This window comes from Primulina huaijiensis, chromosome 7 (genome assembly GCF_012295235.1).
Source record: "Primulina huaijiensis isolate GDHJ02 chromosome 7, ASM1229523v2, whole genome shotgun sequence".
In the NCBI taxonomy this organism is placed as follows: domain Eukaryota; kingdom Viridiplantae; phylum Streptophyta; class Magnoliopsida; order Lamiales; family Gesneriaceae; genus Primulina; species Primulina huaijiensis.
The window spans coordinates 2,058,028-2,070,288 of record NC_133312.1 but is presented as its reverse complement, the minus strand read 5'-3'; the positions used below and the strand labels follow the sequence as shown (position 1 = coordinate 2,070,288).

The 12,261-nt window shown below is 32.5% G+C and overlaps 2 protein-coding genes and 1 long non-coding RNA gene across 5 annotated transcripts; 1 reads left to right on the top strand and 2 right to left on the bottom strand.

The window, feature by feature from the left end:
* Positions 1-747: 747 nt before the first annotated feature.
* Positions 748-3,779, bottom strand: LOC140980418 (CRIB domain-containing protein RIC10-like). 3 transcript variants are annotated; one of them, XM_073446220.1, is made up of 5 exons: positions 3,397-3,779; positions 2,849-2,943; positions 2,394-2,491; positions 2,188-2,272; positions 748-1,076 (listed from the first exon to the last, which is right to left on the bottom strand). In XM_073446220.1, exons 1-5 carry the CDS (start codon positions 3,525-3,527, stop codon positions 850-852), a joined length of 636 nt encoding a protein of 211 aa, XP_073302321.1. In that variant the 5' UTR covers positions 3,528-3,779; the 3' UTR covers positions 748-849. The 3 variants fall into 3 exon arrangements, with proteins under 3 accessions (XP_073302321.1, XP_073302320.1, XP_073302322.1); XM_073446219.1 differs by having other exon boundaries at positions 2,849-3,006; positions 3,397-3,773; XM_073446221.1 differs by having other exon boundaries at positions 2,849-3,006; positions 3,360-3,769.
* Positions 3,477-3,901, top strand: LOC140980419 (uncharacterized). Its single transcript, XR_012175946.1, has 2 exons — positions 3,477-3,684; positions 3,715-3,901. It is a non-coding gene; the product is annotated as an uncharacterized lncRNA (long non-coding RNA).
* A 2,219-nt stretch (positions 3,902-6,120) lies between these two features.
* Positions 6,121-7,510, bottom strand: LOC140981042 (thiamine thiazole synthase 2, chloroplastic-like). Its single transcript, XM_073447262.1, has 2 exons — positions 6,560-7,510; positions 6,121-6,422 (listed from the first exon to the last, which is right to left on the bottom strand). The coding sequence occupies exons 1-2, from the start codon at positions 7,451-7,453 to the stop codon at positions 6,255-6,257; spliced, it is 1,062 nt and encodes a 353-aa protein (XP_073303363.1). The 5' UTR covers positions 7,454-7,510; the 3' UTR covers positions 6,121-6,254.
* Positions 7,511-12,261: the final 4,751 nt, after the last annotated feature.

Here is a 12,261-nt window from a genome sequence, read left to right as displayed (position 1 = left end):
ATTTCATTCTAGTTTTGGTAAACTAATTTTATTTTTTTTTATTTCATTGGAGTGATATATTAACTCCAGAAAATATCAACTTAACATCGAAAACGTAACATCGAAAATCATTGACTTATCAAATGTCACGTCACCAAATAAAACGAAATAACTAAAAATTAAAATTAATATATAAAAATAAAAATTTGAAAACTTGGTAGATTAAAATACAAAGTTTTTCCATACAAAATATACCCCGATATCCAAACTATTACTTTTATTTCTTTCATTTTTTGGGGCCCACTTATTGTCAGAAACAAATATTATGATTTTTTTTAGAGTGAAAAATATTATGATTTATTATCAATATGAATCACCTCAGATATTTGTATAATAGTAAGTCTCATGTGAGATGATCTCACGAATTTTTATCTATGAGACGAGTCAACCCTACCGATATTCACAATAAAAATAATACTCTTAGTATAAAAAGTAATATTTTTTCATGGACGACCCAAATAAGATATTCGACCCACAAAATTGATATGTGGTATCCTCGTTCAAGAATTTTTGTGTTGGTACAATTTCAACACCACCCATACAATAATAACGAATTTACTTAAATAACTGAGCCAAAACTAACAACTGTTCTCTTCACATGGTGGACCTTCATCGAAGAAAACACAAACGGTAATAAATTTGAAAAATAAGAAAAAAATTAGAGTCTCTCAGATAATAGTCAATCACTGTAATTCACAAGGCACTCTACTATAATACACAAGTTTTCTACATATTTCCATGGCATCGGAACCGGCATATGATTGGCACGAGAGTTCTTGTTTTGATTCGGATTCATGGAGTTTCAAGTACCTACACAACTTCGATGTTAGCCGGTTTTGTGCTGCCTTCTCCGACGAGTTTGGATTTAGATTTTGCCGCTCTTGATGTTCTTGACGAATTAGAAGAACTAGACTTTGGTGAGGAGGTACATTTTGATTTCTTCCGTTTCTGCTTTTTCTTGATATTGGGTAGTTCCGCCGACGGTACGTCTTTTGACATCTCTGAACCTGATAGCTGCCTCACGGATTCTCCGTATTCTGTCAGCAAGTTAGAAATGGAAGAAGAATCCATCACATGAGTGCTTCAGTCCAAATTAAACTCACTTGGAAACATGCATCGAATAGATCGTCCTCCCCATAATTCGACATGGTACCAGATACAAATACTATAATTTAAATTTTTTAGGACAAGTAAAACTCATGTTTCAGATGCCTACCATTAGCTATCAAGGACCAGCGGGAGTAAACAGATTCAACCAACAATCCCAATTCAGGGATTGCTGTAACCGGAATTGGAACTGGAACTGGAACTAGAACCTATGACATTGGTTATAGTGCCATCTTTTTTACCAAACGTCGACTGGTATTTGAAAAGTTAATCCCGACATAAATTAAATCATCCAAATATTTAGATCATATAATAACTAACATAATACTTTTAGATCGCTGCACACAAAGATAAGCGAGAGCAAATGCCGCACATACATGATCAACAATGCACAATCGGCTGCCATCCATTTCAATTCTTAATTAGCAACCTAAAAGGCGTCGATTATTTTAAAATCTCTTTTCACAATTGAAATCACTCTTCAGTTGATCAAGGAGTATAGTTGGAGGAATAACTAAAATTTTGTTAGAATATCACCAATTTTAGAATTTCGAGATCGTGTTGGACAGGGCGAGCGCTCAAGGAACTTCCAAGGAGTATAATGTTGGTCGGGTACTAGCAACAAGCAATTAATTAATATGCATGACCGACTAACTCCCAAAAGTGGAGCAAAATGCTCAAATTTTTTTACAGATCCAATCAAATATTTAAACATCTCGTGAACGATCAGCCAAAAAATCTCTCTCCAGTTATCTGTAAAAGAATCTTTTTAAACTTCATCTCCCTTGTAAAAAAAGTCTAAAAGTACAACAATACATCGGACAATTTTATCATTTTCCAGTCAAAAGTGCAACCCGTGATATATATTTTTCTTTCTTGAACAGAGACTTTGCTCATGATGCGTGAATCTACAGATCAACTGTTGTCGTTTCTTGAATTATGGAGCACTATTCGTAATTACTCAAAAAACTCAATGTATTTAAAAGAAACCATACAAAAGTACCAAAACGAGAAAGGGGTGTCACCGTGTCAATGACTAACCTTGAGATGACCATGGAGAAAGTGCAGAGCCTGAATTGCCAATCGACGTTGTCGTGAAATCAGGCACGGTCCTGAATTCATTCATCTACAGATCGACGAAACAAACCAACGAGTCAAATCTTTTCCATTCAAGTAACAATGTAGAAACTATCAGAATAAAAAGCTACGTACAAGTGAACAAAGATCAAATTAATGAATCAATTTACCCAAGTAGGTGCATTCCCAGAAGGGCCATCCCACCCAATATGTGCCACATGCTTAACATCTGTCGGGTACCCGATCTCAATCTCCCGCTCCTTCACAACTTCAAAACCATGTTGTTTTTTGTTTAACAACAATAACAAAGATCACAATACATAGGTCCTTGTCGAAAAAAAGACTGCAATAACTGTATATCTTCGGACGGTCCCAGGAAATAAATTTAAGGTGAATGAGGGAAGGCCAGAGGACGATTTCTTGTATTCCGGTTGTTGGAAAACATATTATCATAAAATTAACATATGAAAGATCAAATTTTCTTTTATTTAGGAGTTAGGACTTAGGAATGGCCCTCCAGCTTTCTCTAGTGGATCAACCTCCATAAGGGAAATTGTAAGCAACCAACACAAGATGTGGAGAAAATATTTAATAGAAAATGCACAAAAATATTTGAGGGGCTTACCAAAGATTTGAGAGAGGCCATATTTGAAACCTTTGTAAATCCCTTTTATTTTTGTTCCCATTACGGCAAGTGTAAAACTCGAATAAATCCGGTCTCTGTCAAGATATGGAGCACAATGCAGAAGAAAGAACCACCAAATGTAAGAACTGTTCCTTTGCCTATGACAAAAGCAAACTCATCACGGGATCATAAACAATCCTTCACAATTTTCTCTCATCTCAAAATTAGAAAAAGCAAAAAGAATGAATTTCACAACTAAGTGCATAGGAGATTAGCTTTTGGAAATCGGCACCCCATCTTAAAGAAAAGGATAAATTTGCTCCCAAATAGATTGAACCCACCCCCACAACCTCGCTCTGATTACATTCTCACACTATGAAATTTTGACAAGAAGCAAATTCAAGTGTTGTTTCATAGAATCACCTTCCAAACTTAACAATCAAGATTTCGATAAACAGAAACATAAAAAATAGCATAAATACATCCAATATGATTTTCGTTTTCAGTTTACCCGATAAAAATGAGACAGGATGAAATAAAACACGTACCTTATGATTAAGCAACAGGAATGACACATGGAGAAAGGAGATTCAACAGGGAAGGTTCTTCTCCTCTCCTCCTGCTCACAATCCCCATAACTCTTCCAATACCGTAGACATACGAATATCAAGATAAGCATGCATGCAGTTTCAGACTAAAATTCAATAAAACAAACGAGAATTCACACCAAAAAAAAAAAGAAAGATACGGGTGTGAAATGGTAAGGCAAGAAAATGTGGATTATTGGGAATTTCAGCGGCGTGATTCAACTGTGCTCGGCATTAAGGGGCCGGGCTGTGGGTTGCTAGGAGGGGAGGTAAGGAGAGAGAAACAAGAAACCGATGAAGAATAAGAAGAGAGAAAGAAAGCACCACCAAATCTCCCTAAAAAAATGGGTGGGGGTGAATTGAAGGAGACAGGGAGACAGAAAAATAGCAGATAAGAAATTATCGCAAAAGCGGATATAATAAACACTAATATCAAAGCAAATATTACCAAATGACAGCAACTAAAGGTAGTGCAACTTCCCATCACATTCATGGAAAATAAAATTAAAAAAAATTAATTTCACATTTTTAGTCTTATAAATTTCCGTATATTAATTATATTTTGAAAATCAATTTTAGTTATTTTAATATAAAAAACATGTAATTAAAACATGAATATCATTGTTAATTTTTTTAAATTACCCGTGGTTAGTAAATCTTGTTGATATGCACGTGTCTTTGACAATATAATTAGAAAAATTTCAAAATGATTTTGACGAGAATGACTAAAATTAATAGTTCGATTATTAAAAAAATTTACATTCACAAACAATACATCATGTAAATGTAAAATCTAAACCAAAAACACATTTCATTGGCTAAACAACAAGTCATTCGTTGCATTGGTCAATTTAGTATCTATCAACAGTAAATTATTTCCACTTTGTAACGTATGGATTTCCGAATATGGTCATTACCAAGAATGGTGCATATCTACTTGTCGACTTTTTCCTTACTTATTATGCTTATTACATCAACATCATTAAGAAAATAAATAAACCAAAAAAATATTATTTGATATTCGCATTTATAGAAATACAGCACATATGCCAGTTATGCAGAGCTATTATTTTCAATATAAAAATACTAAAGGATATTTGTTTCAATGTCGGAAGCACGTTTTTGTACCTCGTAGATCGCATCGCAGTATTCCGATTAATGCTGGCATTTGCTTATTCAAGTTCAAATCGGATATTCATTCGGTTAAACTTTCATTTTTGAACTTGAGTTTTATAAACTACAAAAATATAACATAATTATCTGTACTATTGATGAAATTTGAGCGTAAACCATTTCGGACAAAGAAAGTACAAATAAACAACTAAATCTTTTATTTAGAAAAGCTACCTTAAACAGCAAGACTCGAACCTGAGACTAATAAATCTCAAGACTTTAACAATCAAGCTAAGGTCTCATCGGTTGACTTCATCCTATTAATGTTAAAATTTACTAACTATTGAATAAAATAATTTGAATTTATGTTTGAGTGCGGAAAATGTAAAAGTTTCGTGAATAATAAATATTCAATAAATATTTATATCAACCATTTTTTAAAGTTTTGGTATGCACAAAACTCAAAAGCACTAAGCAGCGATGAATTAGCTGTGAAATCACTCGTGTCCTCCCATGAAAATGTATAATATTCTAAAAAAATGTATAAAATCACGACTAATTACAATTTATGATAAACAAACGATTCTAGAACACTTAGTCACCAACAGGCAACAAGCTTGTTCTCTTTCACACATATAAAGTACCGTTTAGTTCGTTATATTATTTATTAATATTTTTATTTATATTTTTATCCAATCTAATCTCATGTTTGGTGCATCGTATTATTTATCCATCGACCAGTCATTTATCTTACATCAATCAAATCATCAATAAAAATATTAAATTAAAATTACAATATTACCCCTAATAAATAATAGTATAAATATTTTCAAAAAGACAAACGATAATATCACATTATCTCAAATTAATCAATCAAATCGAACATTATATTAACTATCAATTTTATTTATTTTATTATTAAAAAATATTACTTATATTCATATTATTTGTCCCATGCAACGAACCAAACGATACCTAAAATTATGAACAAAATTATATATTAAGAATTATTTGAGGAAGAATCGCCTGGTCACAATAAATTAAATAATCCATACGGAAGAGCCCCAGAGATTGTTGGACTAGACAATTTTGCACTCAAAAATAAAGATTTGGTTTTTCAATATTAATTGGACCATCGACAAATATTGCCCAAAACCAGATGCACTTCAAACTCCAAGGCCTAGCAGGAATATCATACAAGTACTAGTACTTTCGGGCACGCATGAAAGACTGATAATGTATATAATATCCATTTATATATTTAAAATTTTACCATATAAACTAAACTAAATTGAGAAAAAAATTACTAAAAAATTTATATACGAAAAGATTAAATTAAATTACAGACGACGGATTATTTTATATGAATTTAAAAATATTTATTAATTTAAATAAGAGAGGAAGTTTGAAAATAATAATGAAATTTTAGATAAAGCACACAAAAAATTTCTCTAGATATTCGCATCGTTTGTGGAAACCAAATCACAGGGATGGATTTCTATGGATTTACGTATATTAGATACAAATTTATATCATAAAATGGGTATATTAGTTTATGAATAATAATAATAATTGACGGGAAAAGGAAAGGACAAATATCATTAATCAATGATTCTAATAAAACTCTAACCAAGAAAGCTGGCGTCATATTTAATTTGACATTCAATGTTTATTTATTAATTTAAAAACTGCAATAAAATTAAATTCTACGCATCAACAATCTCATCAGATTCGAGAGAGGCCAGAGAGAATTCAGGTTGCGCAGATTTGAGTGAGCTGTAGTTGCCATCCAATGCATTTGGCAATCCCAATGCCCTTAGTGCTAAGTGCGCTGCTTTCTGCCCCGAAATCATCATCGCCCCAAATGTCGGACCCTGCAGCAAATCGTCAATCCGTTATGGTATCAGCATCAGAATTAATAATCGATCGATTTACTTTATTTCGATTTGAAATGATCCGAAATTGATCTTGGAACGAGTAAAGATTCGATTTTTGGAGGAGAAATGCTTACCATTCTTGGAGATCCGTCGATTTCTGCGACTTCCATGCCGGTGACGATCATTCCAGGCACAATCTCTCTCGTCAGCCTGACGATGGCGTCTTCGGCGGCGTTCATGTCGAGGGCTTTCATTCCGGGAACGCTGTCGATCATTCCGATGCTCTTCAGCCGCTTCACTCCTGTGGCACCGAAGGGTCCGTCGTGGCCGCAGGAGCTCACCACCACTTTCGCCTCCATTACGTTCGGGTCCATGCACGACTGTGTGTCGTGGTTCATCGAAACCAGAGCCCAGTTCGTCACCACGCCGCCGACTCTGCCTCCCTTCACGATCAAATCCTCCGCCGCAACGGCGTTGAACAGCTTCACGTTGGGCTTGGCCAGCAGCTTGCTCATGATGGTTGAGGTGAAAAGGGCGGCGTGCTTGATCACCACATAGTCTTCCTGCTCGTCGTACTCGATTTCGAGTTCGTCGAGGAACTTGTGCGCGGGCTTGCGAACAACCATGGCGGAGAAGAGCTGTCCCCCAAGCCACGCGCCGCCTCCGGGGCTGACCGATTGCTCGATTATAGCGATGTTGATGTTGGGGTTCTTGCTGAGCTCGTACGCGCAGGAGAGACCGGCGGAACCCGCGCCGACGATGACCACGTCGGTGTCGGCGTAGGTTATCATATCCATCATGTACCGGCGAGTCATTTCACGGGAAACGATGGATTCTTTGATGGGCTGGAAGGTGAAGCTGTCCAGGTTGTATGGAACGGCGGACATGGTGATCGGCGAGTTTTGTGCGGCGAATTTAACGGGCTGAGCGGCGCGTTGGGTGATTGGGGAGCCATAGAAGGTGGATTTGATGTCGAAGAAGGAGGATTTAGAGATGGAAGAGGTGATGGTTGTGGCCATGGCCGCCATTGATGTAGTGAGAAAATGGTGTGCTTCGTCGAGAGAAGAGTGTTTAGTGGGAAACCAGGTGGAGGAATAATTATTATAAATAAAGAGAGGAAAAAGCTCGAAAATATCTGAGCATTAAAATAAGATAGAATTTGAACGATGGAGAATTGTTGGGACTATAATATATTTGAGAGATCGATGATACTCTTATTATATATAAATATATTATGTATATATAAATATCAAATATATGATTTTGCTAATAATATATGATTTTGAAATCCAACTACAATCAACCCCCAACTCATAAAAATAATAATAATGTATATTTCTTGTACTATCTAGCTACTTTTGAAATAAAAGGTAAATATTTTTTGAGTTTCAATTTATAGAGTTGACACGATTATAAAAAGCACATTTCCTAAAACATAAAATTAATGAGCTTTTGAAATACCTAAAACGAGTTTCGTAAATTTTCCTCAAAATATAATAAATATAAATTTGCATCCGTTTCTGATTAAAAATAGTTTAAATCATAACATCGACCTATTTATCTGTTTATTATCAAAATATTTAAAAAATTATTTATCCATTAAACATAAATAAACAAAAATATATTTATAAATATCATCACTCGAAAACTATTTTGAGATATTTGGACTAATATATAGTTTAAAAAAATATGATATTTGGTTCTTTAGACACCGACTCAAGATAAGTCGGTTCGATTCGAGATCCATCAAATTTTAGAAATTTATTTTATGCACTCGAATCCGAACTTGAAAGTAAGTTGATATTTATGAGCTCGATCGCTATCTAAAATTAAACTTTTATATTCTAATAATACAAAAAACAAATTAATATCTTTTTTGTACTGTATGTATAATATCACTATCATATACAATTATTATTATTATTATTATTAAATTAAGATTCTCAACTTTTGTTGCTTAGTGGCTGCGGTTTAATGCATTATTTGATTCAGGCAAGTTTTCATTGAATCAATTGATTAAATAGTTTCTCGATGCTAACTCAAGGGAAAGACAACAGAGTTACACAGTCAGAAAAATCAAGAAATTAAAATTACGCTTAAAGCTTCGCAAACGTAAACTAATTTAAAATGAGATCTAGTCTTTATAAATAAATGTTTTTTAGTTTAATTTTAATTATATTAAGTTGATTAACAGATTAAATAATATATAAACATACAGAATTTAAAAATAAATGCGTAAAATATAAAGTTATAAAAAAATAAGTTTCAAACTCAAAAATTGTTAAAAGTAAAACTTTTTTAATCGCAAAGAAATGATCGGCACAAAACAAAATTTGTTTCTATGTCTTCAAGGTGTGTTGTTTACAAAAATTTATTTTATTAGATAGTTATTTTTAAATTACATCTTATTAAAATCAATTTTATTAGAAAAAGTCATGTTTTTGTTGATTTTTCAACCTTTTTTTTTTTTTTTTGTGGTTTTTGCATGATTAATATGATCAACAAAAAAGTTTATTGCTTTTTCACGTTTTTGTCCAAAGTAAAGTTTTTTTCCTAGCGTTTCGCTCTGAAGTCACACTTTTCCTTCCACAAGTTTTAACACACCGATTTGATTTTCTTTCTCTTCTTCTAAAAAATTCTCTCATTTATTATTTTAAAACTAAATACTATACTCCAAGAATAATTTTTTTTAACAAATATTTTCATAAACCATTTACAAAATCTTGTCCAAAAATACATTTTAAGTGTTTTTCAATTACAAAATTCTACAAACAATTATAAAATACTTGTCGATAAAAATTAATTAATCCCCCTTTTTTTGAGATGTTTAAGCGTCTTACTGCACATTTCACACCAAAACAGTATTTAGGATCCGTTTAGTTGGGTTAGTTAATTGTATAGACTGGTATGGAACTGCAACTTTCAGAACTAGTTCGAAACTGGTTACTGGAACCGGATTCAGACCGACCCAGGTGCTTCCTTGTAATAGGAACTCGAATCGATCCGGTTTTGGTTCCACAGAAAAGCATATAATCGATCCGGTTGATCATTATTATTATTTTTATAACGAAGTAGTTCTGAGCACTGGCTGCCCATATATATAGGGTTAGCTACATCAATCCAGTTTCAAAAATATCCGGTCCGAGTTGGTTCCAAGGTAAAATCGATCTTTATATGTTGTCGGCCCAATTACATATTCGAACAATCTTTCTTAAAGACTTAAAACTCAATGTACGATGTATTCTTCTGCTGGAGAACTATGCATCGGTTGAAATTTGCTTCTCTAAGTGTCCATTTTTTAAATGTTTAGCTGACGATAATTTTAAATGGCTCAACTTATGATTCTTCTAATAGATAACTAAAACACAATCGATTAAATAAATTTTTACATTAAATGAGTAATTAAACACTTAAAATTCCTTATTTTATTATTTGTCACTTTGACCTTTTAAGTAAAATTTAAAAAAAAAATACTCCTGTAATGATTACCGATTTAATTTCCACGACCAATGTTGCTATAGTGGTCATAATAAATATTTGAAAATATATCTAGCGAAATTATAAATTTTCACAATAAATATATGAAATTCAAGATTAATATTTGATATATCTAAAATGGTCACATTTGGACGGATCCAAGCTCATTTCAAAATAGTCTGACCCCATAGATCTGAGCGCACGAACCTTCAATTCGATGACCTACTCTCCAAATCGAACCCAAGATAAAATTTTAATGTCATCGATATTGTTTTCATAAATATTTACTTTTCGCCTTATTTTTCAAGCATTTGACGCGTATATTAAATATTTGTAATAATCAAGACAGGGTATAATAGTAGGACTGATTTATGGTGGGGCAAGTAAATTTGGTCGAAATCGAGGTCGTGGACGTAGAAGTGGTCGCGGTCGCGGCCGTGGTTTTGAAAACAATCGAGATAGTTACTTCTATAACTCATCTCAAAAGAGCTTCAGAAACCACCTACTGAAAAAACATCGGGAGAACATGAGTGTTAATGAAAATAACTTAAAACGATTTGAATGTTTTTGTTTTAGATGCGGTACTCCAGGACATTGGTCTCGTATTTGTCGAGCCCTCGATCACCTTTGTTTCACTGAACGCAGTGACTGTTTGAGTGATTCAACTCATTTTGATGTTGCATATTTTCTGAATGATTTCTTTGAAAATGATCAATATATTGACGAAATGAAAGTCATTAAATTTTTTTATTGCATATTTTTTTTGAAGTTCAAATATAAAAAAATATCATGAACAAAGCTAAACATGGAACTAATATCATGGAAGTTTGCATACCTGATAGTGGTATAACGTACACTTTTTATCCGATATAATATCTCCTTTTCTAAATGCTTAGGTGACGATAATTTTAAATGGCTCAAGTTATGATTCTTCTAATAGATAACTAAAACACATTCAATTAAATGAATTTTGACATTAAATGAGTAATTAAACACTTAAAATTCCTTATTTTATTATTTGTCACATTGACCTTTCGAGTAAAATTAAAAAAAATACTCCAGTAATGGTTACCTATTTAATTTTCACGACCAATATTGCCATAGTCGTCCTAATAAATATTAGAAAATATATCTAGTGAAATTATAAAATTTCACAATAAATATATGAAATTAAAGATTAATATTGTTTTCATAAATATTTATTTTTCGTCTTCTTTGTCAAGCATTTGACGCGTATATTAAATATTTGTAATAATTAAGGTAGGGTATAGTAGGACTGATTTATGGTGGGACAAGTGGATTTGGGGTCATTTATAAGGTAAATAGATTCCATTTTAATTTTTTTTTTGTATAGTGAATTACATCGATATATGAAATATTTGTAGGACTAATTTATGGAAATATTTAATAGGGCAAAACTTCCGAACGGACAAGACATCGCTGTAAAAAGACCTTCCATGAATTCTGGGCAAGGTGAACTGGAATTTAAAACAAACATGGTGCGAGCGAAATGGTATGGACTGGAAACTCCAAAAAGATTCTTTCAATTTTAAGAATTAAAAATGTATTTGAACCAAAATTCTAAAAAGCGTCAATTAAGCTTAAAGGTACGCAAACGTAAATGAATTTAAAGAATAACTAGAGTTGTAATAATTTTTTCAATTATTGGAGAAGAAAATTTTAAGATAACTAACTTGAGTTGTAATAATTTTCAAAAAGAATAATAGAAGAGTAAGAAAAGGCCTGCAACTATTGTGAAATAGTAAAAATTTACGGTAAAAAGTAAAAATCTCAAATTTTCAAAATTATCACACTACACACTTTATAATATTTTTCTCTCAACTCAATTGTGATTTTCTTCACAAATGAGAGATCTATTTATAGAAAATCTTTACAAATAATCCAAAAATAAATTACATCTTTACCTTCATCATCACACACAAATTTCAATATTTAACACCTAATTTTACCTAACTGTTTGCACAATATTTGATTTGCGGGCGTGTCAGGTGCGAAGTTGCACCAATTTGTGTGAAAAACAGTAAAAATCTAACTTCTAACTATCAAACGAAAGCGAATCCTAAATTCGATCGTCGGTTCTAATCTCCTAAACTAATATAACGCCAAAAAAGAAGAAAACTACTAGAATTTGAGGAATAAACCCTTGACATTGTTTATATTTTCAATAAACCGTAGGAATTTACAAGACATAAAAATAAAACATATAAAGTTGTTGAAATCTAAAACGAGAGAATGCTAGAAATTATACTGGAATGCCTGAAAACTAGTGCTTGAAGATTGAAAATTTTAGCAGAGAGTATTTGCAGAATTTTGTCTGTGTAGAGTTGAGTTGTGTTCT

Excerpts from the sequence above, each read along its gene's own strand:
- LOC140980418 (XM_073446219.1), bottom strand. The coding sequence starts at position 3,527 with ATGCTTATCTTGATATTCGTATGTCTACGGTATTGGAAGAGTTATGGG. Across the intron at positions 2,273-2,393 it reads CTGGGAATGCACCTACTTGG|ATGAATGAATTCAGGACCGT; the intron begins GTAAATTGATTC and ends GTCGATCTGTAG. Across the intron at positions 1,077-2,187 it reads TTCTCCATGGTCATCTCAAG|AATACGGAGAATCCGTGAGG; the intron begins GTTAGTCATTGA and ends ACTTGCTGACAG.
- LOC140981042 (XM_073447262.1), bottom strand. The coding sequence starts at position 7,453 with ATGGCGGCCATGGCCACAACCATCACCTCTTCCATCTCTAAATCCTCC. Across the intron at positions 6,423-6,559 it reads TCGACGGATCTCCAAGAATG|GGTCCGACATTTGGGGCGAT; the intron begins GTAAGCATTTCT and ends GATTTGCTGCAG.